Source organism: Numenius arquata, chromosome 3 (genome assembly GCF_964106895.1).
Source record: "Numenius arquata chromosome 3, bNumArq3.hap1.1, whole genome shotgun sequence".
Taxonomy (NCBI): Eukaryota; Metazoa; Chordata; class Aves; order Charadriiformes; family Scolopacidae; genus Numenius; species Numenius arquata.
In genome coordinates, this window is record NC_133578.1 from 65,381,563 (window position 1) to 65,408,686 (window position 27,124).

Consider the following 27,124-nt stretch of genomic DNA (forward strand, 5'->3'; position numbering starts at 1 on the left):
CAGCCCTTTCCCCCATCTGCAATTCCCTGACACTTAAACAATAAGAAAATGCTTCTGTATGCAAAGTTGGCGCTGGTTTTGATGCAGGTAAGACTTTAAATGACTCACAAGAACCTAGATCCTAAGATAAGGAGGGGCACCTGCTGCTTTTTTATTTGAAGCTTTCTCGATGACATTAGCCCACTTGCTCAAGACCCCGTATGAACAGGATGGGCTGCTGTTGGTATTTGGTTCTTCAAGCTTTCAGTCCCCATGTTACACAGACCACACACTGGGGGCACTGCTCGGTTGGCATAGCCCAAGGCCGCTGCTAAATGATCTTGTTTGTTCCTTGTCATAAGTGCTTATTAATGTTCCGGCACGAGCAGCTGTTAGTGACTTCTTGGAGCACTCACTCACATTTGTCCAGGTGTTTTGTGAACTGCATTAGGAAACTAACATGAGAACTGACCAAGCAAGTAACAGAGGCATTTTAAGCTTGGATCCGTTCCCAACCTGTGTCAGCCCAGGGACGGTGGCGTTGGTGCATGTGGGAAGCAGCCAAGGCGGGGGATAACCTTCTCAAGGCACAAGCGTGTGGCGGTGCAGTGCGTGTAAGGCCTCGACACTCCTCCCGCCCGCTGCAGTGGCCGAGGCCTCCCCTCCGCCTACACCAGCTTATTAACACCGAACGAAATGACCTCGCCGCGCCCCCCTGCCGCCCGACGAAGCCGGTGAAGGAAGCTGCCCACCGGAACTCTCCGGGGCGAAACACCGAACCCTGCTCCCCCGAGGCCGCGGCCGCTAAGGGACCGCCCGCCGCCGCTCTGCGCATGCGCAGCCGCACTCCCACCCTGCCACCGGCCCTATCCCCGCCCCGCCGGAACTGACGTATCAGGCGCTTCCGGGGGCGTAACGCGGAAGCGGCGGCAGGCGGGAGGTGGTTGCGGTAGTGGCGGCGGGCCGAGGGCAGGGCGGCCCCGGGGCTGGAGCGCCTCCCGGCGACGGGGCCCCACGGCGCGACCGGGCCTTCCCGCCATGAACATCGACGTGGAGTTCCACATCCGCCACAACTACCCCTGGGCCCGGCTGCCGGCCAGCGTCAAGCAGGTGCCGGCGGGCGGGCGAGCAAGGTCCGGGTTGCCGAGCTCCCGGCCCGGGAAGGGCGCCTGGCAGTGTGAGGGGAGGTGTGGGAACTCAGCCCTGCCTGCCCTGGAGGAAGGCAGGCGGCCGGGGCCACGAGTCGCTTGCGGGCGGGGCCAGGGGGAAGCGTGTGGCTGTTGGGAGGGAGGCGAGATGAGGTCGGTATGGGGCTTTCTGTAGAGAGAGTGAGGTATGGGGAGGGTGTGGGGTCGTATGTGAAGAGGAGGGGGGAGAGGGGGTGTGCAACTCCTCTGTGGGGAGAGGGGGGGATGTGTGTGTGGTGTCTCAGAGGAGAGGGGGGATATGAGCGTCTGGATGTGAGGAGTGGGGTGGCGGGGTGGGCCTGGGGTGGGCGTTGTCTGTGAGGAGAGGGGAATGTGGGGGTGGCTTGGAGTCTTTGTGAGCAGAGAGAGGTGTGGGGGTCCTCTCTCAGGTTGCGCAGATGCAAGACCATGCAATCCCCCATGCAATCCCAGAATAGTGTGAGAGCTGAACCAGGACAGGTGTCATTGGAGACTTGTCCAGCCCTGCGTTTCGGTAGCCAGGGAACTGTTGCATGGAGTGAATTGTGGAAAAGAAAACCTCATGAAATTTTGATTTGCTGGGTCTAATGGGCCTCTGACAGCAGGGGGGAGGTATTGTGTCAAGTTGAGGGGATGCTCTCATCTCCAAAGTCTTATGCTACTTGAAAGCAGATGCTAAAAAACAATTCCTGCTCTTGCACAAGGGAAGGATGGAGAGAATGAGTAGTGTCTGCAGGCCCTAAGTAATTGAATTCCTTGAGTTTGGGATTTCAGAAGTTAAACGATGATTTCTCTTTACCTGCACAGCTGAGTGCCATACTGCTGGCTACATGGATAGAAAACATACTAGTATTTAATGCATTAGTTGCTTTAGTGTAACTTCTCCTTTTATTTACTTTAGCATTAGAATAGTCCTTATTATTTTTGTGCTTTGTACTTCGAGCAAATACTTGGAACCCTCTTTGGATGTTTAATCAATTATGGACCCTCTCTGTGATATCAGGTGTTTCTTTTCTAATACCTGATTCTGCAGTATGTGAATTATTTGTTTATCCCATATATGCAGTAAAGTACTTTTTTATCTAAAGATCTTTTTAAATATGAACATGACCGAGGGAGCCGGGAGAGGGAGAAAAAACCAAAAACCCAAACAGGCTGCTTGTTGCAGATGCAGAATAGTAGAGTAATATGAAGAATTTTGAGGGGACGGTTTTTGAAATAAGGCATTTAAAGCATCAACCAAAGGTCTCTTTTTATCTTCTTTCATGATAGTCAAGTAATGTGCTATGCTTATGCCTTAATCTTGTGACCTAAGATCACTTGATTGCTTTACTTGTGTGAAGCTACATGTTGAGCTGTTTCATTATTTATTTTTTCCATTATAAGCTTCTTATGTGCAGCAATTGAAGCTTCACATATCATTCACCATGCTTGGTTTATGCTACGCTAATTCTGGGCAATTCTTTAAGACTGAGACAGTGAAAGCTTGGTAAAATGCTTGATGCTTCATGTCAACTAAAAGATGGTTTAAAACCTTTGATTTAAGAATTAGATGTTCCCTTTTTTATAAGAATGGCACTAGGAAAAGAAAATCTAGAAATTATTGCTTACATCTGCATCCTGTATAGGGAGACGTATTTAACTAAAGATACTTTTGACCTTGTACAGAGACTGGAGGTGCTATCGCTATATTGAACTGGGGGACTTCTTGAGTAATGACAACCACCTGCATAAAACGCTTTGCAGTGGTTTAACTAAAAGTGGTTTTGTGCATGTCAGCTAAAAGGCCTTTATGTTTTCAAGGGTCTTGGAAACTCTCAGAGGGAATATGAAAGGCAGGTCGTACTCTACAGCATCCGCAATCAGTTACGATACCGGAATAACTTAGGTGAGTAAAGAAGCTGAGTAACTGCTAATTTCTACCTGATTCTTCTGGCTTTAGTTTGTCTTTACTGTAAAACTGCAGAAACTATCCCTGTTCAAAGGTCTCTCCTTACCTCAGAATAGATACTTTAAAATGATAAAACATCAAGAAAAGTCTTGACTTTTGAGTACATTTGGCAGCTTTACTAGTGAAGCATTCTTTAAGGTTACTGAGTTGGTAGGTGGAACTGAATTTCTGCTGTAGTTGTGCCGACCTTTTCCGAGATGTTAAGAGAGGACTTGATTAATAAAATGAAGCCTGCCACCAGATGAGATGCAGACGGTGGCCCTGACTCACTAACGGCTGTGACTTGTTTGCAGACTTTCAATTTATTTTGCATTGACTGCATCCATTTGTTCTCCCAAAGTAGATAATACTTTCACTAATTAAAAGATAATTTTCTACAGCCTATATGACATCTTTCTCAATGGGCCACTTCCTGGTAACCTGTGAAATAAATCTGCTCTGTTCTAATGTCATCCCTAAAGGCTCTGAGAGTACTGCTATCATATGTAGAAATACTTGGATGCTGAATGCCCTGTTTTGTGTCATTTATTTTGTTTTTAATTTTCTGTCCATTGCCGTTATACTGTTTTTAATCCTTCTAACACTTTTTTTTAATTGAACTTCATAGAACAATGTAACTGTTTTTTTCCCCTTGTAGTTAAGCATGTCAAGAAAGACGAACGTAAATATTATGAGGATCTGTTAAAATACAGTCGAGATCATCTCATGTTGTACCCTTATCATTTGTCTGACATCATGGTAAAAGGTCTGAGGGTAACACCGTTTTCATATTACACTGGCATAATGGAGGTGAGTACAAAATTATGGTGAGAATATGTTGTTTTCTGTCCTAGAGATGTTGATGATGGCCCTTTAGTGCATACAAGGCAGTATCTTGTAGTTTGTTCACTTTTGGGTAGGTTATGCTGACAAATAAGGAAACAGTAAGGAAGCTTTCTAAACAACTGCTTGTACCTGCAGTTTTTTCCCTTCTGTCCCGGTAACCCGTTCAAGAGCTGGACTTTGTCATGTGGAACGGGGTGGGACTCACGCTAAGGCCAGTCTTTCTCTTTTGGTGTTTGAGATTGTGACTTGTCACTTCAAACTGTAAAAGAAATAGCTCAATCCGTTAGATTAATAAAACAAAGAGAATTTTCAGTTTTAAAAAACAGCACATTTGAACGGTTATTTTCTTTTTTATTCCCTTTCAAAAAGGATACTTAAACATATTAAAGCTTTTTCAAAAGCCTGAAGCAGATCTTTTTTTATGAGAACAAAGATGTTTCTGTTTTCTGTCAGCACTCTGACAACCTTCTTTTATTTTCATTGGATATCAGAAGTGCTTTGTTTATTTTGTGTATAGTGATTGCAAACATAACGGAGTAGTTGTTAGCTTATTCTGTTATTACTATTAGCAATTCCTTGTGTTGCAGGGTTTTTTTGTGAGGACAGATACAGGACTTTAGTCTGTCAGTATTTTTCTTCGTAAAGCTTACGTTAAACAGAAGTCTCTATGTATTTAACTTATTGTGTAATGATTAATCAAGTAATTGGCAAGTTTGATAAGGTAATTGACTTTAATAGATTTGTTTTAATTTCATTTTGTTCCTAAAAAAAAAAAAAAAAAAGCAAGCAGGCAGAATTTTGGACCTGCTTCTCTGAAACAATGACTTTCTTGTTGCAACTAAGTTTTCCTGTCTTTTTCAGGATATAATGAACAGTGAAAAAAGCTATGATTCATTACCCAACTTCACTGCCGCTGACTGTGAGTATCACCTAGCTGCATTACTGCTTTCAACAAGTTGGAAATAAGGAGCTTCTGAAAATGGATTTGCGAGCATCTGTTTGCTTGAACATAAGTGTGTGAATGATGGTGTAGAAGCATTTAAGTAGTTATATTAAGGAGCGTGTGCTCTCCATACGGAGTTCTGTCCGTATGGTCAGCACTGGAATTGGGCTAGTTTGAGTACAAATAGGAATGGTGCAAAACCTTGTGCTGTCCAAGGAAATCGGAATGCAACACAAGCAAGGACTTCCGGCTGGAAAATCTTACTGGCCGTTGTGCATCAGCAAGCTGAGCTGCTGGTCCTTTCCTGGTGTGTTTTTTGGCAATGTGTTGGGCAGAAAGCTTTGGGAAGACACTGAAAGGCTGTTAACACCCTTGTGAGCTAGCATCAGTGTGGATCGAGGAATGATGTACCAGAAAAGAGAGAGGAAGAGAATCTCATACTTTGTGACACTCGTGGATGTGCTAGGTTTTTTATCTTGCTTTCATTTCCTGTTGTGGGAATGAGGTGGGGAGATCAGGAAAGCAAAAACGTTGAACCTGGTGGATGAGAACAGAGCAAGAGCAACAGCCTACTGATAAGTCTTATAGAGGAAAATGCAAACTGCTGGCATAGGGAGGGTGTTAATCAAACCTGCCACTGAGAAGTTATTTATAGCTGAAGACTTAATTCCTCATCCTCAGTATGAAATTATATAGTTCTCTTTAAGGATAGTGTGTAGTCAGGTGAGGAATAGGTGGCTGCTTTTGAAAACAGTTTGGTGGGGTGTTTTTGTGTGCTCTGTGTGTAGGTTTTCTGGGTTTTTTTTTGTTTTGTTTTTTGTTTTTTTTTTAAAGGGTATTGTCAGTTAAGTGTACTGATTTGCCTCTATGTAATGTTCACACTGGAAAAACAGATCAAGAAAAACTATTTCATTCAGTGCCAGGTAGCTTGTTGGAAATCTAGTGTTACTCAAGCGTATGAAGAGAGGAAAGGCTTCCCTGTTTGTTGTTTGGTTGTGTTTTTTTTTTTTTTTTTCCCCCTAGCAAATCGGTTATTTTAGCAGCAGCTACAGGTCAGTTGCTGAGGTATAATTGAGTTAAACATATTTATTAACATCTTATCGTAAAAACCAGTGTCAAACTAGAAAGTTGTCTTAACCCGTACTCTGTCTCAGTTTTAAAACTATGAGTAATTTTCCAGCATCTTTTCATAGTTGCTTAATGGTTGAAGGCTAGAGATTATAGAATTAAATTCTGATTCAGTTTAACTCAACTAGATCTAAATCATCTTCCTTAGAGGCTTGTGTGGCCTTTTGTGCTCTTGGTTTAGAGTTCTAATGCAGTGCTTGGTGTAGGCTTTATTAGTGGGGAAGAAAAACTATTGACCAAAATCTGGTACAACTTTAGTTCTGTTAATCTGAATCATAGTTATTACCTGTTGGTGTGAGTGTAGGAGAGAAAGGGGTTTTGTGTTATTCCCTGCTACCCTGTAACTTGAGAGATACAAGGAATGGTTTGTGTTTTTTTTTTTTTTTTAACATCTACAGAGTAAATGAATGGGGATGGATTCTGGTTTTAGATGCGTATGCTTCTCTGTCAAATTCAGTTAAAACTGAATTGAGTTCCTGTAACTATCCTTTTATGTTGGGAAAAAAGAGTAATTAAAGATGATATTACAGAACCAGGTCTGATACTTTGAAGAATGTTTTATGTATCTTGAGTTTAAATCTGTCTTAAGAAAAATAAAACCTTACTTATTTTTCAGGTCTAAGACTTCTTGGTATAGGAAGAAACCAGTATATAGATTTAATGAACCAATGTAGGTCTTCAAAAGTAAGTTTGTCGTTAACTTCCTCTCCCTTACCTTTCCCCGCCCCCTGTTGCCACCATTATTTCATAGGAAATGAAGAATGGAATAATTTCACGGATCTTGTTAGTTTAATAGTATGGCTAGTAGAATGTGACATAGTGTATTGCTAATTATATTGTGTTTCCTGAAGGTAATAAAGAGCTTTTTTAATTTAAAATCAAAGTATACTAAAGAAAAAGATATTAAATGCTATGTCTTTTTTTTTCTTTTTTTTTCACAAACATATTTTCAGAGCTGTTTATTCTATGGCACCACATAACTAATGTCTCCTGGCCAGTATAAACATGGAATAATGATGCTGGTTCTGGAAGAATTATTCCATGTTGCTGTGGCTGCAGTTGAGATTGGAGCTTATTCTGGGACAGTCCTCCATCTAGGTGTAAATTTTTGTAGTATGTATGGTTTTTTTCTGAGAGAACAGTAATGAGTCTGAACAGGTGTCCTTGTGTGCGAACAGCAAGTGTGGAAAACACTATAATGATTATTGAAAAAAAATAGGCCCTTTAGTTTCAACAGTTCCTTTCTTCAGGAAGTTCATAAGTGCTCTTGCAGTAGCTTCACAGTGCTCCTTCAACCAAAAGTGTGCTTACAAAAACGTGAAGTTGATAGTGTGAAGCCAAAGGTAATGGCTGAGACAATGAAAGAGAAACAATGTTCTGAAACAATGGAAGAGAAGCTGTTCAGGTCTATAAATAGTACCCTCCAGTTTTTCTTTCTTGGACTGAAATTCATTGTAGTTTTTTAGCACTGTGTTTACTGAGAATGTGGGATAGTTTTTCCATTAAAGTAAATCAAATGGTCCTAAAATGTTTTTTAAAAATCATTGAACTTCTTTAAAGTACCCCATTTGTACACTTTGTTTGCTGTGGTCTTACCTGTTCACATTAGAAAATGTCATAGATAGTTTAAATTTGGACTTGATCCTAATGTGTTTGAACAGTGTGGTTTTTAATTAGTGACACATACAATATGGATGAAAATAAGGGTTTATGGGAAGACTTAACAGTATCAGATGCAAATAGTTTTTTCCTTCCCATTTGCACATGATTTGAGAGAGGAGGGAAGCTTTTACCAAATGACAAGTATTTGTGTGTGTTCAGTCCGTGAATATAATATACTTCAAAACTGATTTTTATAAACATTTATTTTTTAAATGTAAATGGTTGTCTGCACATGTGAAGTGCTCTTTATTACTATCTCAAATGGACTGTACCACTGCAGAAATTTTTCAGAAGGAAAACTGCTCATGATCTGTTGCCTGTGAAGCCTGTGGAGATTGCTATAGAAGCTTGGTGGGTCGTGCAGTCTGGCTACATCACTGAGGATGACATCAAGGTATTTTAGCATGGATTGAATTTCTAATTTTGGTTGAATACTGGTAGTCCCTGAAAACATGGGCTTCCTTTTGTGTAGAATATGCAAAGATTATGTTGCAGGTTTATAGCAACTCTTTTATGGAAATAGAGATTGGAACTAATGGAAATGGTGATGTTTTATTTGTTTACATATTCTGCCCTCTCCTTCCTTTGTACTTTCTGCGCTATGTACGGTGAGGTGATTTTGCATCAACCAATTTGTGGTAACTAACGTGTGTGATAATGTGCTTTGTAGGGAGCAACCAACAAAATAAGTTTTCTTAAATTTGTATTTAAGCTATGACAGTTCAGTTTTGACTGAATTTTCATCTTCAGTATAATTAGAATCAGAATGTTACTGGACTTTATTTGGAATACCTTATGCAGTGGCTACTTACGTTCTGACATCCCATCACCCCAGAGGAGTTAACCCGACACATCTTACTTTGATATGTAAGGGGTAATGGACCTCTTTCTAGAATGGTTCCAGTTGTGTGGCTGAACACTGTGTTTGGAAGTTCTAAAAGGCAAACCTGTTACACTGTGGAGTTCACTTGCCAAATATCTGCACAATTAAGTACCGTTCCTAGAGCCTGTATAATTTTGTGTGAGGATAAGAGTTAAGACTTCAGCAGGAACTGGAGCAAATTCTTCAGTGCCAATATTTTGATTAAGAATGTGGTTACTTCTTATATTACTTATGACTGATTCGAGGCTGAAATGTTTGGGATTTTTTTGAGTGGTATTAAGTAAGCTGTATAGACTCATTTCTACAAAAGACTAACACAATTTCTTTTACCTAGATTTGTACTACATCGGAGAAGTCTGCTATTGATAAGATAATTGATTCAGGTCCTCAGCTTGCTGGTTCGTTAGACTTCAATGTAGTTCACAGTAAGTTTTTAACAAACGTTCCTTTTCTGTTTGTAGATCATGCTCAATAATTTCTGAGAGTAGTATCTGAAAGCTAGGAATAAAAGGGGAAGCATAAGACGAGGTGAAGGAAAATAACGAAGAGCTTGTACAGACAGCAGTCTAGATCTTGTGAAGGGTTTAACAGTGAGCCATTAGCAGCTGTTCCTCTGTTATTGTTTGATTCAACAAATTATTTCATTAGAAACTGTCAGTTATGATTATGGGGAAGGGAGGTGTAGACAAGCAAAACTAAAATTAAACGTGTCAACTTGGTAATCCTTGGTGGTAAAACTTCACTCCTTGATTTTCAAAGAAGGAGAGGTTTTGTAACTTTGTGCTTTTATGGTGTTTGAACACCATAAAAATGGGCCTTAAATCTAAGGGGCTGTCTTGTTTCTCAAAGGTCTGCAACTGTTACTGAAAAATGCGTGTGTCTCTCCATTTCAGTGTAACAAGTATTAGATATAGACAAACTGTATTAGGCAAGGGAGTACAAGATCACCGACAAACTCCTTGAGAATCTGCCTTATTATTATTCTCATTGTATGCAGTGTCCTTTTGTATCTGCTGCAGCTTTGCTGATGCCTTGTGCTGAGGTGCCCCAGAATTTATTTCTGCAGTTGTGTAAGAAAGAGTTTCTGTGGAGATGTGTGGGAAGGGCATGCGAGGACCATCAGAACTGACGTGGTTTAGTTTGTATTCTTGCTAGGAAGTGTGCAAGTTCCAGCCTGAGTTAGGTCAGAACCAAAATGTAGCCAGAATCCTCAGCTGACAAAACTAATTCAGGATAAAAAACTCCCACTTCTTGACACTACAGCAATGATGGTGAAAACTAAGTTAACTGTTTGGCAGGGACACATTAATTGTTTTCCAATGTAGCTGCTTCAATCTGTGGTCATTCTACTGTCCTGGAAGTACTTGTAGAGCTCCAAGTGTACTGCATCAGATTGCAAGTCAAGAACTTTGATTTAGGGTGACACCTCTTTAATATTAGATGTGGTGTATTGATTCCAGCATTGGAAAGTAGTATTCTATTGTGGAGGCTATTAGGAAAAATTACTTTAAATTCTGATTTGGCTGATGGGGAGGTCTACTTAGTATCATCAGTAGTCTGGAAAATGCTTTCTTCTAAAATGATGTGCTTTTATTTATAAAGGTTTGTATAACAAAGGATTTATTTACCTTGATGTACCAATATCTGATGACAGCTGTATAGCGGGTAAGTACATATTTAATGGTATTATACCTATGTTTTCTTGGTTTCATTTCAGTTCCTGTAGTTGTCTGTTTTGGAAGCTGCTTGTCTCCATGCATGAGTTTGCTTAAACAAAATGTTTGAGCTATGAAAATTTTTACTGACTAAATGTTTTCAACCCTATTAAAACATCATTTTTTATTGTATATAGGATTTATTTCAACTTCAATTCTTATATTTTCTTATTTTGTATGCATATTTAGGTAAGGTGAGATTCTTTTAAAGATTCATGGCATGAGTTAATAAGTACCTTCTTATACGTCTGTAATCAAAAGGAAGAATAGCATAGAGAAACATAGTCACCCTGCCAAAAGGACACCTTTTTTTGACTCCTATTTTCTAGACAGATGCAACTTTTTTTATAGATACGAATTCCATCTTTCATTATCTTGTCACCTCCTTTAGTCACCCACTGACTTTCTGTACTATGTAGGAGCTCAAACACATGGCACAAGCACAACACATGGCTGCCCTTTTGAACAGCTTGTGCTATGATGGGTCTCAGGGGGTTCTGAATTCAGTGTAATCTTCGAAGACATAAATCGTTTGGAACCTGGCCATCCAGGAGTACCTGTTGCTGCTGTAGTAGAGATCAGTTAAGTGAAAGTCCTCTAAATACAAGAGAATTACTGCTTCGGTAATAGCTTTGGGAGTCTCAGCTATAGAGTCTGCGTGTGAGGAGGTTTTTTTTGTGTCCCACTCCAGTTAGAGGCATGATTTAATCTGCATACACATTTCTGCATACAAAATCGTTTTATGGCTGGGTGTCTGGAAATTACCTGTAGTGGATGAGCTGGAGACTGCAAGATTATGATGCAGAGTAGAGTGGCTTTAGTTTTTATAAGAAAACACATTGACAACCATTACTTTTCTTAAGGAGTGGGAGAACTTTAAATACCATGTACACTATCTTTAGGTTTTTATTTTGTGACTAGAAAATCCTCAAAATTACAGATACCATGAAAGCTAAAAAAGTGTAAATTTATTAAACTGAAACTGTATAAAACCAGAAAAATAAAGTTAATTACTGAATTGTAATATTGCAAGTAACTCTTCTTTTTAGTGCCACCACTTGAAGGTTTTGTGATGAACAGAGTGCAAGGTGATTACTTTGAAACACTCCTGTACAAGATATTTGTTTCAATAGATGAACACACTAATGTGGCAGAGGTAAGTAAAACTTCCCTGTGTCAGGGAGTAAACGGGTCTAGTGGGTAGTGTCCCTGCCCAAGGCAGGGGGTAGGGACTAGATGATCTCTCAGGTCCCTTTCAACCCAAACCATTCTATGATTCTATGAAATAGGAAAACTTGAAAGGGCCCAAAGCACAATGCTGAAAATACTTAAGGCAGAGATATTGATCCCTATCAAGTTATTTTATTTAGATGTTTTGCCAGGCTTAAGATCCAACCTGTTTTTTATCCTGATTGTAACTTTTATAGTGCTTCAGGCTTGAAGGAGTACCTTCAATTCAGTGAAACAATTCCACCAGGAATTGTTGGAACGATTGATAGAAAGAAAACCAACGAAAAGATGCTGAAGTCCACAAGTAGTGAATCACTCTGCATTGTTAATTCTTACATTGTTTATTCTTTCTTTTTTTTTTTTTTTAGCTTGCAAACGTCCTAGAGATTGATTTATCTTTAGTCAAGGTATGTGTATATAATGCAACTGTTGAACTTGATGTGGAAAGTTCACTGTCTTGCAACTTGATTTCATATAGCAGTTCCTGATTACATGTATGTGTGTTTCTTCAGAATGCTGTGTCCATGTATTGTCGGTTAGGCTTTGCTCATAAAAAAGGCCAAGTAATAAACCTGGATAATCTTCATCCATCGTGGAAGAATGTTCCTTCGGTAAACAGACTGAAGTAAGTGTCTACATTCTTTCACAAGACTTATTTTTCGCATTGAAGAGAAAGCTAGAACCAGAATCCAATTGTAAAGCTTTTGGTTGCTTTCTTCTGCAACAGCAAATCTCTCTTTGCTGTCTAACGTGTACAATGACAAGAATACTTGATCCTCTTTTTAATGGGAGGATAAGGAGTGATAATTTAGCTTGTAAGTTCAATGTACTTCTTTAGTTGCTGTTACTTAGTACTGGCTTTTTCACCTTTAAGTGCCTAATTGCTCGCTTTTGAAACAGGCAAGTGTACATTTTCTTTAAACTCCCGGGGCCAGAAATAACAGCTGTTACTGTGGTAGTACAGAGACAGTGTCTCTTGGCACTGCTCTCAGTGAATGTGTACGTAAAGTTTGCTTGCTTGCTGTCAGGTACCATTGCAATTCTGACATTGACACTGGCATATATGTATATCTGTATCAAATCCTGGGAAAGTGATGTTAACACCAGTCAACAAAGAGTTCTCCAAATTGGAGTGCCAAGGTGCATTAATTAAGAATTGTCAAGCACTTTTAGTTCAATATCTATTAAGCCATTTAAAATGACTGCTGTGCCTGAGTCTTTTTTTGATGCTAATTCAGACTGTGAGAACAAAGTGAATTAGATTATTTTCCATTGGATTCTTTTTCAATAATGGTGGCTTGATTTTTCAGGTCTCTTTTTCAAAATCTGGTATTTTCAAACCCCCAAATCTAAAGCAGGAGTCTGAGGGATATCAAGCTTGACTGGTTTAGGGCTTAGAAGTATTGAAAGGCGTGAATGGCGTATTCCTGTGCATGGACTACTAGCAGTGGAAGGCAGAGATACTTCTCTGGTGCTACTGTGACCGATAGATGTGGATTTTAATTCACATTAATAGGAGTACTTTGGACCCTCAAAAGATGCTGCTTTCATGGGACAGTGGGGAAAACAGAAGTCCTATACAGGAAGCTGGGTCATCAGCCACAGATACAGATACCAACAGTCAAGATGATCCAGGTTAGCACTATCAGTAAATTTTAATACATTAGGATCATTTTTTTTTAATATTTCAGCCATAGGCTGAAAAGAAGAAACAAATAGAACAAATAAAACACAGATTGTGCAGATCCTTTTTGCATATGGAATATGCAGCGGGGGAGGTGGTGTGTACTTTGGTTTAAAATTCTTTACCCAAATAGTTTTTTTCTGAAGATGAGGCTGATCTGTGTTATGGATATCAATCGACACAAAGATACCAACCTCTGAATTAGGTCAATCAGTAGTTTAGTAGTGATAAGGGAATTCAGTTCTGCTCAGTGTAACAATAACTAACGGGTTTTTTCTTTTTTTTTTTTTAATAGATCTGACTTAAACTTGGTGATTTTATTTTTAAATAAAACAAATGTGATCATATATTTTCTTTTTGTTTTTTATTAGCTGAAACAGCCAGCGTGAGCAGCCTGAATCTGTCTAGTGGACACACAAAGCGTATTGCCTTCCTGTTTGATTCTACTCTCACTGCCTTTTTAATGATGGGAAATCTTTCACCAGTATGTCAAAATTGTTCAGTGTATTATACCAAGAATAAATACGTATAGCTTTAAAATACTTTGACTTCAATATAGTACAATTGTAATTTTTTAGAAAAACTTCTGTATTTTATTGTTAAGAAATGTTTTTGCTTAATAAAACTTTTGACTTGCGCATTCCATTCTCAAAGAATTTAGATGGTTTGGTTTTGTTCTTCCAGAACTTGAAAAGTCATGCAGTCACTATGTTTGAAGTTGGGAAACTGTCAGATGAGAGTCTTGACAGCTTCTTGGTGGAGCTGGAAAAGGTAATTTGTTATGTGTTTGACCAAATGCTTTTTCAGCACTTGAATTGTTAAAGGGGCCAAAACCCCTGGTATTTTTATTGTGTAAAACTGCTTGTTTAGCAATACAGTGATAAGAACAAGCACCTTATCATTCTGAACTTAAGTGGTTCAGTTAAAATGTTTCTTATTCATAGCATTTATACCTCCTAGTGACTTTCAGGAACAGACACACCATGCATGTGTATGAATGTGAGTCTGGTGAACAAAGTGAGTTAATGAAGTACATTTCACTGAATCACAGAATGGTAGGGATTGGGAGTGACCTTTGGAGATCATCTAGTCAACCTCCTCTGCCAAAGCAGGGTCACCTGGAGCAGGTTGGACAGGAACACATCCAGGGAGAGTTTGAATATCTCCAGAGAAGGAGACTCCACAACCTCTCTGGGCAACCTGTTCCAGTGCTCTGGCACCTTCAAAGTAAAGAAGTTTTTTTTCCTCATGTTGAGACAGAATTTCTTGTGTTCCAGCTTGTGTCCGTTGCCCCTTGTCCTGTCATCGGGCACCACTGAGTGGCCCCATCCTCTTGACACCCACCCTTTAGATATTTATGAGCATTGATGAGGTCCCCTATCAGTCTTCTTTTCTCCAGGCTAAACAGACCCAGGTCTCTCAGCCTTTCCTCATGAGAGATGCTCCAGTCCATTGATCATCTTCGTACACTTGTTGCTTGAGTCTGTGTACACATACCTGCATTAGGGCTTGTTCAATGGAAACCACTTTCTTTTTAGTAAGGTGTCAATATTTCTGAAAGTCTGCACACCGTTTTTGTAGGAAACTTTGACCATTATGTCAAATGCTTCAGCAGGGGAGTTGGACTAGATGATCTTTATGGTCCCTTCCAACTCTAAAAAAATTCAGTGAAAATTCAGTGAAATGTGCTGGAATACTTAACCTATCCACGTTTTAAAGGTAATTCTAGAAAGACAACTGTAGAATTATGTAGGATGACTGCTGTTAATTGCTGTATCATTTTATACCAGTCAGGATGACTCGGCATTTAAATACTTTTACCTAAGGACTGAGTTGTAGTTCTGATTCATAGATACTGTCTTTGTGTCCTTTTTGACTGTTTGACTAGCATCGCCAAGACTCACTTTACATTTAATAATTGTTGTAAATCACCTTTGCATATAAGCTGCAAGGTTGTTACGTAGTCACAAAGCTTTAAAATGCTAATTTGTTAATATTTCCTTTTGTGTAATTGATGGAAACAGTCTGCCACCTGTATGCCTTAATTTTGTTTCTTGTTTAGGTTCAAAGCACAGGTGAAGGGGAAGCACAGCGGTACTTCGATCATGCACTTACACTGAGAAACACAATACTGTTTTTGCGACACAATAAAGACCTGGGGGCACAAGCTGTACAGCCTGATCAGCCAAATAACGGTACTGTGAACACTTCTGAGGAAATCCTTCTCAGTTTGTTTACTTATCTGCCATGGACTCAGCTTTCTGATTAAGCTGCTATTTCAGAAAGCAATCTGTATCCTACTTGTTTAAAAATGTTTTGAAGCCAAAACATCAATTTTTCATCATCCTTTGAACCTGCATTACTGGTTTTGCCCGTTGAATGACAGATTTGGTTGCCAAAACTTGGAATTAACATCCAAAGCAACAGATCAAAGCATAATGATGGCAAGATAAGCTGAACTTGAGGAAGAGATTGGTTTCAAATTGTGTGCTTTTGAAGGCCATAATAAAGGAGTCATTGTTTATTCAGAGTTTTTCTGTCAAAGAAACATTTTTCAAGTCATGAAAGGGAGTGTGTTCTTCTAATGGGGATAGATTTTTTTTTTTTATTATTATTATTTTATTTTTCAAAAAGCCTTAACTAACTTCTTTGGTATCTTGGTGCTTTTTTCCTGGGATCAGTTAGTTGGTGAGGAGCAAGCGGTAGCTCTGTGCCAGACAATCCTGTATGACTGGAATTGCTAAAACTATGTGCAGTTTTATTAAAATTCACCCCAATAAAGTAAAATTTAGTTGTGGAAAATGTTGTATTCATGGCTTAGCACAGGAGAATAGAAATTCTGAAATCATATTTTGGGTTGTATGTTCCATCTTAAGTGATAATTTAAGAATCTTACATTTCTCATACAGGGTTTCCCTTGGATCTCTTACGGTGTGAGAGTTTGCTTGGCTTGGATCCAGCTACCTGCAGCAGAGTTCTCAACAAAAATTATACTCTGCTGGTTTCCATGGCACCGCTCACCAATGAAATTCGACCTATTAGCAGCTGTACACCCCAGGTGAAAAAATACTGAGGATTTTTCACCCCAGTATCTAGTAATATTATATCTTCTTAATAGCTTTGTTTTGGATACGTCTTTAGATGTCACTTTAAATGTCTCAATTATTGGCATGTAGGATAATAAAATACTTTTTCCATCTAAAAAAAAAAGCGTTTAGTGAGGAAAAATGTGAATACTTAATAAATTAAGTTTAATTTATTAACAATTTATTTTTTTCAAGTAGAGTCAATGACAGATATTTTGTTCTTGAATTTATATTCATAGAAAATACCTTACTATTGCCTTTCTGTCAAAAGTCTTGCAATACTGGACTAAGGATCTGGAATATGATTCTGTAATATCAGTAGCAGAGTACACATTTGAACAGGATTTGTATTTCTTTAAAACTGTTGTTAAATGATACCTGTGTATATATATAACAGTTGCAATATTAAGTTGTTCCTGATTTCTTGAATAATCTCTCTTCAGCATATTGGACCTGCGATACCAGAAGTCAGTTCAGTTTGGTTCAAACTGTATATTTACCACATAACTGGACAAGGACCGCCCTCTCTGTTGCTCTCGAAGGGAACACGTCTTCGAAAACTTCCAGACATTTTTCAGGTAGTGTATGGATGGATTTATTCTCTCTCCCTTCTCCAAACATTTCAAAGATAGGTTGTACACAGTTGAAGTCAGAGGTCTGATTCATTGTAGATGATGCACCTTTTCTAGAAGTGAGTTTTATGTAGTGTAGCATCTTGGTTTGTGTCTTTTTTTTTTTTTTCTTCCCCTAGGTTCTGAAAAAGGAATGCTACTTATGTCTCTCTTCTTGTCACAATGTGACTCCAGTGTGTTTGATGCCACCCCTTCCAATTTTAGTGTAAAATGTGGTACTGTGATTGTGAATTTAAGCGTGTAAGCCCATCCATAGAGTGTGTTAAGGAGGTGTGGGAGAGCTACATCAAAAGACAGAGACTTAGTGTATTGTGCTTTTTCTAGTATCACATAACATCTCTACGTATAACTTTGCTGGTTTAGAAGATGGCCAAGATGATCTCTTCCAGTTTGTCCACTGTAGAAATCTGTGATAGAGACTTTGAAGCTTAGAGACTTTTGCAGTTTAAATAAAGTTGCACTATGTTGGAAAAAAGGTCTCCTAGCCCAGTAGCCTGGCTCTAGCAGTGGCTGGAAATAGGAAGAATAAGCACAATATGTAATACTTCCTCTTATGACCTTTCCAGCCCTCCCCATGTTCTGATCTGAAACTTTCTGAGCTGTATGTGATTTTGTGTATATAGAGGTTGTGACTGGAATTCTTGTCTTTGCAGTGACCAGTTGCTCTCCCAAATTTCTCTCTCTTCTAGGGTTATGATCGCTTACTAATCACCTCTTGGGGTCACGACCCAGGAGTAGTTCCTACTTCAAATGTGCTCACAATGTTGAATGATGCTTTAACACATTCTGCTGTTCTAATTCAGGTACAGAGTGCTTTGTATAAATGACAAAAACGCATATTTTTTTGAGTTAAGCCGTTACATGGTAGAGGAGATTAACAACGTAGGGGAGCTACACTTTTGGTGAGAGCTGAGAAATATGTTTAACTTCTGTAGCCAGTGCTGCTATGATTCAGTGGTAGTGAAGATGCGTAATGTATGCATTATTGTATCATGGGCAGACATAATAGAGTTTTGCCAGCTAAAAATGAGATGTGGATTTATAAGAGTGTTAGGGATATAGAAAACTAGAATGAAAGTGAAGAACCCGCAAGTTTTTTAGACAGTAGTGGTATAAGATAGCTGGGAGTATGAACTGTTACTTAGAAATGCACCTTTTCAGAGTGCTTGGTATTCAGCTTTTATAGTAAATTATAGCAAAACATGCTCTTTATCACAAACAGCAAAACTAGGATGAGTTTGTCTATTTGGGAGAAGTAAAATAGCTTCCTCTTCTGTTTCATCATTTCAGCTGAACTCTCAGAATTAATCATTCAAATAAATGTTTAGTATTGTAACAAACATAAAATTACACATTCTCTAAGGCCCGCTTGTGACAGCCTTGATTGCTCAAAAATGTTCTGTACTTAAGGGTGTAAACTCCCATTTTTCTCCAAAAGTGCTTGGTGATTATGAAATCTGTTTATAACTAGTAATTGGAGAGAAAAATTGCTCATTTTCACTGAAGTCTAACTTCATTGTGTTTACTCACATGCATTTTAGCGGGAAGGGAAGGTTAGTTATTTCAGCTAAGCAAGAACTTTAATAATCTGCTTATTTGTTTCATCGACTTGACTGATACTCCTTAAAAGGGAGCACAAGTAGGACTAAGCTGATGAGTGTATTTTTCTTTTCCTAATCAAATTTCTTGATGTTCAGGGGCATGGCATGCACGGAATGGGAGAAACAGTGCACATACCTTTCCCATTTGATGAAGCTGAGCAGCAGGGAGGTAACTGACTGTCTTTAATGTAATCTCTACACCACCCTATTTAATTTTCTTGCACGTTAACTTGTGCAGTAAGGTTGCAATAATCCTTTTAATACAAATTTTCTTTAACTTAGTCAAGTTAGATGAGACAATCGAACCAATATTTAAATGGTTGACAAGTCTGTTCTGAGCTTAGAGATACGGTCTTCTCTTTTCTATCTTCACTGTCCTAAGTAGAATGTGTTTTCTGACCTCTCTTCTCTCCTAGCACAGATGTAAAAAAAGTAACTTCCACAAATACTTCCAAATCTTTCTTTGTGCATACTTTCTTATTAACTAGCATGTTTATTAACTGCAGCAATAAATCTGTGTATTCTATTCAGCATCTCTTAACTGTAAGACAGGTGAGACTGAAACTGAACAAACTATCTTAATTTAAATTTAAATTACTGTCTTAATTAGTAGCACTAGGAACTATTATGGAGGTTTTTTCCCCAGGAAGAGCTTTGCTAGCAAAATCTATTCCTTCAAAGTCTGCCTAGTTCAAGTGATTAGATGGGAATTAGCATGTTCTGAAATACTCCTTGATGAGTAGGACACAAGCTTTGGGTAGTTGAGGCCATAGCCTTCCCAACCGAGAGCTGTCATGAAAGTATGAATTTCCAGGTATGAAATGTAAAATTATTTAAGCTACCACTTGAAAAAGTCTGGGCCAACTAGAAGTAAACCTATATTCCTAATGTAGTTTTTACTAGATTCAAAATAACTTATTTTTGTATTCGCTCTCTCTGGGATGTCTGTTTTCTTCTGACCCAATGCTCGGTAGAAAATCTTGAAGACAGAATCTCTTAAGTTCAAGCATGAACAACTCAATGTCGAAACTTCTTGTTAACCTCTAATACTGTATTCTGATTCTCCCTAAGTTCAAATATGTGGAACATGTCTCTTGTATGGAATTTGCCGTAAAAGACTCTGGCACTGGAAGAGCTGGATGTCTGATTCCTAGCTGAACCTTTCCATCTCTGGTGTCTATGTGTGAGAGAGAGATCATCTTTTGTTTGAGTTTTTCTTTCTCTTTGGCTCTTTTACTGTACTATAAAATGCCAGTTAGTGCTTGGTGTGGGAAGACTATGACCACTTATGTGTTATACCAGATCTACCAACGTGATCACTAATCTGGAGCATTACAAGAGAGAAAAATTCAGATTAAAAAGTTAGTCTGGTCTAGAGATGAGCTATATGGTTATGGAGGAGGCTTCTTGTAAAGTAAGCTGGAATATGTGTTGTTTCCTACTAGATTTCTCTCGTGTGAACATGGGCATTCATACGGCTTTAAAAATACTGAGAAACAAAGTAGACTTGCAGCATTTTTGTGGCTATGTCACGATGCTGAACCCTTCAAGTCGGAATGCTAACAGAAAGCTGAGCGATGCTTCTGATGGAAGAGGTTAGTTATCAATAATTGTCTTTTTTGGCTGTGTTCCCATAATTTCACATACAATCACTTTAGCAAAGTGAACAAAGGATTACATTCTTTGATTTGGAACTCTACTATCCAACCCAGGTAAGAATCCATTTTGAGTGTAAATCTATTGGCGTAGGCTTACTTCCTAATTCTTCATTGTTACTAGCTCAGAAATAGCAAATATAGACTGAAAAATCATTGGACTAGAACAGTCAACAGAAGAAAAAGAATAATTTCAAAATATTAAAAGTAAATTTTGTCATTTTTATATTCTAGAACTTAATCTTTCATAAATGTGTGGAGGATCCCTAAGTGACTCTTTAGTCCTGAAATGAATCAGACCCTATGTTTCTCCATATCCCTTCCTCCAGTTTTATAGCCAGATGGTCTTTGGGCAAAGCTTGTGTCATGTTCCTTACATCAGGTGGTAACTAAACTTATATTCATCTGCATGTTTATGTAAGAATTACTTTACCTTTAGGAGAGGCTGAACTAGTATCGGGATCTGATGTAAATGGGAGTACAGAATCATTTGAGATGGTAATAGAAGAAACTCCAGTGGATTCTGCAGTCAAGCAAAGCCTTGAAGGTAAACACATGACAAATGGCTTGTACTAAACATTTTTGGTCCAATGAGATATCTTCATTTTAAGGATCTGAATATGTTGTTGTTTGCACTTATTATCCCAGACAATAATCAACGCTAACTGTTCTTTCTTCTTAAAATTCAGAGTCCCTTAAATCTTTGAGCAGTTCTGTAGATGAACTATCTTAAAAAGTATGAACAGTCCAATGGAGCCTCACCTGAGATGACCAGTTCTGCGATCAATATTCTTGCTTTGTCTTTTCTTAAAATTTTGTTGTCTCTTGGTTTTATTTCTGTAGTACCCACAACAGAACTGGAGTGGGTTCCCCTGGAATTATGCTTTGGCATTCCACTCTTCAGCTCTGAGTTGAATCAGAAAGTCTGCAGAAAAATTGCCACTCATGGATTGTGTAGAAAAGAAAGGTGAGCTGTAATTTATCAGCTACAGGTTTAACAGGTTGAATGTGTTATGTCCAGAGCTTCTGCAGAAATGACACCTACAACTCAATGACTATAGGAGCAGAACTGAGCGAAGTTTTATAGAGTACCTAATTCTAGTGTGTAAGGTGATTACTTTTTAGCTCGTAGATACCAGCTATAATATATAATCTAGTAGTCCTTAGTTGTGCTAAGATTAAGATTTGGCTTTTTGTAGTTTCTGCAACGTGAAAATGAGTTCTTTGTAGTAAACTGTCTATGAACAGATCAGGAAAGAAAGTAAGTTTGTGTGACTCGCTACTCATTTCCCCTTCCTACGTTAGCACAGGCTTTCTTTCCTCCTCCTAACCCGCCTACCCCTGTTCTGGGGGAAGCTTACTGGTAATGCTTTGATGCTTTTAATGCATTAAAGCATTTTTAAATGCATTTTTACATGCATTTAGCTTTTGTAGAAATTTTCTTTACTATTGGTGTCTTATTTGCTAAGTTTAGTCATGGCTTATGATCAAGTTCTGAGTTTTACTGTAGCTTTTTTTTATGAAAGATTGCTTTTTCAACAATGGGATTTTTGGGTTTGCTTTTTTGTTTGTGGTTTGTTTTGTTTTTCTAGGGCGTCGTTCTGGAGACCAAAAATTAGGCTGCTTGAAAACATGGCTTAAGGATTTTATTATAGTAGTTGATCTGCTTTTTAACAGTGTGTCGCTAATCTGCTTCTTAAAAGTCACGTTACCAGACTGACCTAGATAAGAATGAGACATGATAAAGTCTGATATATTAATATATATCTTATGTAAAACAGTGTTTTTTCAATTGCAATGGTTTCACTTTAGCATGCTGTAAATGATAGGGAAAATACCCTTTATTGACTAGACTCAATAGCAGATGAGATAAGTTGAGCACCTCTTCAGCGATGACAATATTGTCAAGCTTTCTGTGTGAAAGCTTTTAACTCAGTCTCATGTCTAGTAGTTAACTACTACTAGAGTTACTTGTGAGCAAGTTACTATGGTGGTATAGTAAAAATTAGTGCACCTTGGACATAGCTTCTTCTCTTTTGTGTTTGGCAGCCTCCAAAAACTCCTACATTCCAGTAGAAAGCTGTCTCTTCAGGTCCTTAATTTTGTTCATTCATTCCAGGTAAGGAGCAATAATCCAGATGTAAATAACTCTGTATGGTCTGTTGTTCTTTTTTGCCCTCCTACTCGCCATTCTTGGCTGTATGGAAACATACATGGTTTGTTTTATTTGCTTTTTCTTTAAATGGTAACTGTATTAAGAGCATTATCAACCTCATTCTACTGGTAGCAGAAAGCGAGTGCTTCCCTGCCCCTTTTCTAGCCTTATTTAATACTTGTTTCTTGGCTTCTGTGGTTGCATCTTGTGTGTAATGAGTTTCATTATATTTTATGGGACTTGCACAGCAAAACTGTTTTTCACTCCTGTGCTATAACACAGCCTACTCTGCTGGTTACTTGAATGCTTTTATGTTAGATATATTAGGGAGATTTACTGCAAACCATGGATGTGCTAATCTTCTGAGACTTTATCTGCATCTCGAGTTAACTGTGTTCCCTTAGAAAAAAATAAAATACATTAACGTGTATTTTATACCAGTTACTTTTTGCACTTGTCCTAAGATCCTCTAGAACTTGAATGAATATAATATGTAAAACTGCATTCTCTGGGAGGGTTTTTTTAAGATCATAGAGAGAGAAAAGGGGTCTTGTGTAACAAGCAAGGAGGAATGCCAAGTCTGCAGCCTGCTATAATTCTGCATGGAAATATATACCAGCGAGGCATGTCCACATGTAACATGGAATCTGCTTAGCTGCTTATGTCTTATGGTACTTTTCTCTAAAATTCTATATTTTCAGTAACGTAAGGAACTTGCAGATTACTTAACAAGTAAGGTAGTGTTATGGATGGTGTGACCCTGAAACCACTTCCTCATGAAACCACTGGAAATTCCCAGTAGGTTAGAAACCTTGAAATCATCTGTCAAACAGTCTCAAGTGATTCCTGGCCTAATCTCTTAGGTGTTATCTCTGAGAGATGCTTTTCTTGGTGGTGATCTGCATAGAGAGGAAAAAAAGATGATGCTGAAGTGATTTTTAAGCTGAGAAAACCAAACTTCTGGGAAATAAAACTACTCAAAATATGGTCAAATCAGTGCCTCCAAATATATGTGTACCTCTTAGCACACTATGGGATAAATAGCAGTATGGTGGCTGTTCTGAAGATTTTATAGCTTTACATAAATGTTGCTAGGTCTTTCCTTCAATTTTAAGCCTCAGACTTTCCTGAAGGTTTCTTGGAAGCCAAATTATGCATCCACAGATGTATCCGAGGCAGCTGTATGTTTATTTCAGGCTTCCCCTTGTTTCTTCTGGTTTTACTTCCATAATGATTTAGTATTTATTGGATTAAAGTAACACGCTTCAGAAATACTAAGTGTATTTGCAGATTGGATTAGCTTGTCATATTCTACCCGTTAAATCCTTCATTAGTTGTCCTTAAGACGCTATTTTCTCTTCCTTTTGCTTTTAGGAAGGTATTTCAACGCTGGATCAGCTCCATGATGCTGGTTCTTCAAGTTCACTTTTGCAGCCTCTTTCTGCAGATACGGGTGTTCCGCTTCCCGCCAAGAATCTCATGTTCAAAGACGGTGTATTATCTGAATGGAACGGATGGTCTCCTTCCTCGGTTTTTTTCAACCACACCTAAGGAACAGGTCAAATAGGGATTCTCATGCATTGATCACTGAATGCCTTTCTTCTATTATGGTTAATTCCTAGTGCCAACCACTAAGAAGTGTACCGCTGCTGCAGCATAACCCATGTAAAAGTAGTGTTACAAAAATGTGTTGTGTTGCAGTATTGGGGAAGTGCTTAAACTGTCTAGAACTTGTTACTCATTACTGCATATCTTGCTGCAACAGAGAGCTTTTTAGCTGTCAGCACTATTTTTATCTTGAGACAATCTTTCTTTTATAACTAAACATGCCCTTTCTAGGCTTTCTGATGATTGTTAAATTTCTATGCTGTCACCACAAAATGGCAATAGTAGTTTTCTATGTTCGTTACTCAAACATAAATTCTGTTTAGTTTTGTACTGTATTACTGAAAATCTTTCTGTATAAAGGTAAGAGATTTGGCTCTTCCTCTGAAAGCTCAGTGATACCTACTGTTTAAAAAAAAAGTATCATGATGATATGGGGCATTAAGACTTGTTGAATTCTGTAGTTGAGCTTAACGCTGAGGTCTTGACAAATCAGTACAATGGGAAGAATTTGGATGCTTACAGGAGGCTGAGTTAGTGCAAGACTTAAAGGCCGCCTAATGACTTAAGGCCACTTCGAAGATTAGTGGTGCACTTTCGTCTCTGGCAGAATTCGATGGAGGTGTGGAATTATGGAAGGACTGAAGTGGGAAACTGTTCAGGGGGTTCTTCATGATAAGATTCATCTTGCTCTTTGTATGAAACCAGAAGTGTCTGAGACTTGATCATGCTGGGAGTTCGTCCCTCGTTATTTGAAGCTGGCGATGATTGCTGCGGGAAAACTCCTGGTATAAGTTGAGTATAAGGTAGATAACTATGTCTGTCCTGTTGCTTAATATTTGAAAGAACAGAGCTTTTGATTTTTCACATGACAGTCATTAGCAAAGGAAGATAACAGCAGAGGATGTGTAGGCAGAGACTTCTGAATCTGTTTTCCTTGAACAGCTGTTGATTATGACAAACATTAACAGTAAGCCGTTTCATCTAAAATCATGTTCTGGCTCTATTTGTAGGGGATGATTTTATGTAGCATGATTTCACTTTGTTTATATTAGACATTAACTTCTTGCCAGCCTAAAAGAAGTCTGTCCCATTTAGCACATGAGGAGAACAAGAAATGTAAAATGTTAAGACTTTTAACGCAGCTGTCTAAAGTACCCTGCCAACTCTTCTTTACTGGAATTGCCTTGTTTTAAACAGTCATAATTAAAAATGAGACTTAACCGTCCTGTCATTACTAGTCTACAGTACGTAATGGACCAAGAATCTGTGGCATAGATGGTGCTGGACAACAGCAAGAAGAAAAATGGCAACATTTGGGTTTGTATCCTGTTCTGTGTGGCTGTAATAAACACATCAGAAGTTTGAAAAGGACAAACCTACCACGATAGGATAATGCAGTGGCTTCAGTTACAACTGTGAAAATTCCATTCTTTTTTTCCTTTGCTTTGTGTACATTCCTAAAGTGTAAGTGTGGGACTTGCACTCTAAGGAACTGGAAATCTGTAGTACTTCAGTTTCCTCAGTGCTGCTTTCTTATATCTATTTTAGTTTTGTATTTTACCAACAGCAGCTGAACTTAGTATTCTTGAACATGCATATGTTACAGAGCTGGGTTATCTATATGAAGTTGATCACACTACAGTGACTTTTGTACTGGACGTGGATACTCTCCATAGCGTTTTTGTTTAAGTTGCCTTATTTCCTTCGAAAGAAATTAAAAATGGAATTGGATGTCAATCTGCTAGAAATGGCAGAGGAAGCATTTACTGTGAGAATTGTTCTGTGGAGGTTAAGCCAATTTCTAGCACTGTAGAGGAACTAAGCAGTAGGCGATGGCTTAACACTTTCAGTACTATAGATGTTACTTTAAGTGCTACAGTGAGCTGTGGTAGATGAGCTAGTTCGGCGTATTGTATCGAATTTTGCCATGCGCTGTCTATACTAGTATGTAAAGTGATGATAGCACAAGTTGTACGGAAGTTTGAAAATGGATAAAAATTTCTTGTTCTCACTGCCTATTCTTCAGTGTTACTAAGTGAAGGATACCCTTTGTTATTAGGTTGTTTAAAGTAAAGTTTCTAAATAAAAGTAGCCTGCTCTTCAGAGTTGTTTAATACCCATAAATCTTACAGTTAATGCTGAGAATTCCAGATATGTTGCAGTTTTTTAGAACTCAAGCCAGTCTAATTTAGGTGCTTCAACACTAGTTTAGGAGCTTAAATGTTCAGGTCTGCATATCTGAAGTTTATTGAAGAGATTGCAACCAAAGAAGTCCATAAAATACCTGAAACTCAACTACAGCTCCAGTGCTTGGGATGGTCCAGAGGCTTTACTCAAAGTATGTGACTTTTGTTTTAAATATGGTGTAAAAAAAAAAACAAAACAAAAATAAGATCTCAAAGATCTTCATACCAAAAGAATCTATTTTATATTGTATTGCAAATAAAGACAAATTAAATCCATTACTTTTCTTCAGGTAGTTTTATTGACAGTGGGGAAAATCACATGCATTGCACATTGTAAAGCTGTTTTAAGTTTCTCTCTTCAGCAAGACTTTTAACTTGCGGAAGAGAGATTGTTTTTGTGCTGGCACAGCCCAAGTAGTAGTCAGTCTAGATGGATATACCTGAAGCTGTTCAGGAGCCAACTAGAAAGTGTGTTATGTTTGTTTTCAGGTTTTTTGATCATGAGTTATTATTTCAGAGTTTTCTTTTTCTTTTCCCTCATTGTTCTTGGATTTTCCTTTATTTTCTTGTTCAGTGTTCCAAATGGTTTGTATTTTGAAGGTTTTAAAGTACAACTGTAACTGAATACAGTTGGGCTCTTCAAGTGTGACGTTGTTAATATTATACATGGAATTGTACAAAGTCTGTGTTCAGTTAAATTATTGGCACATGTAACGAATGTTTACAAATAAACTGTGGTGTAGGTCAAACCATGTGCAGAATCCTTCACATGCAGTAGTTTTCTCCTTGGGCCCAGCACTAAAATGTCACTCTGTCACTGTAGTGCCCAAGAGTACCAGACGTCATCAAAGTTTTTCTTTCCTGTATGCATGCAATTCTGCAGAAATGCAGTTTTATCAACGGAAACTCCTTATTTTAGTGTAGTCTTTTCCATGCCATATGCTTAGCCCCTAAGGAGAAGAGAAAAGTACAAGAGGATGGTGTATGTGCTGTCTCCTTCAGCTACAGTTTAAACCTGTAGTGTTTGATACTGAA

General features: G+C 38.4%; 1 protein-coding gene across 1 annotated transcript; it reads left to right on the top strand.

The window, feature by feature from the left end:
* Nucleotides 1–916: 916 nt before the first annotated feature.
* Nucleotides 917–26,269, top strand: FAM91A1 (family with sequence similarity 91 member A1). Its single transcript, XM_074145209.1, has 24 exons — nucleotides 917–1,089; nucleotides 2,949–3,033; nucleotides 3,734–3,885; nucleotides 4,783–4,840; nucleotides 6,609–6,676; nucleotides 7,935–8,048; nucleotides 8,872–8,962; nucleotides 10,140–10,202; nucleotides 11,302–11,408; nucleotides 11,851–11,889; nucleotides 11,995–12,107; nucleotides 12,999–13,117; nucleotides 13,538–13,650; nucleotides 13,851–13,937; nucleotides 15,229–15,361; nucleotides 16,076–16,224; nucleotides 16,696–16,830; nucleotides 17,574–17,687; nucleotides 18,582–18,654; nucleotides 19,931–20,080; nucleotides 20,580–20,687; nucleotides 20,984–21,107; nucleotides 22,190–22,259; nucleotides 23,670–26,269. The coding sequence occupies exons 1-24, from the start codon at nucleotides 1,018–1,020 to the stop codon at nucleotides 23,844–23,846; spliced, it is 2,514 nt and encodes an 837-aa protein (XP_074001310.1). The 5' UTR covers nucleotides 917–1,017; the 3' UTR covers nucleotides 23,847–26,269.
* Nucleotides 26,270–27,124: the final 855 nt, after the last annotated feature.

Bases quoted from the DNA above. Each gene is read 5' to 3' on its own strand.
- FAM91A1 (XM_074145209.1), top strand. From the start codon at position 1,018: ATGAACATCGACGTGGAGTTCCACATCCGCCACAACTACCCCTGGGCC. The intron at 3,886-4,782 runs GTGAGTACAAAA...TGTCTTTTTCAG, and splicing joins ATTACACTGGCATAATGGAG to GATATAATGAACAGTGAAAA. The intron at 16,225-16,695 runs GTGAAAAAATAC...ATCTCTCTTCAG, and splicing joins TTAGCAGCTGTACACCCCAG to CATATTGGACCTGCGATACC.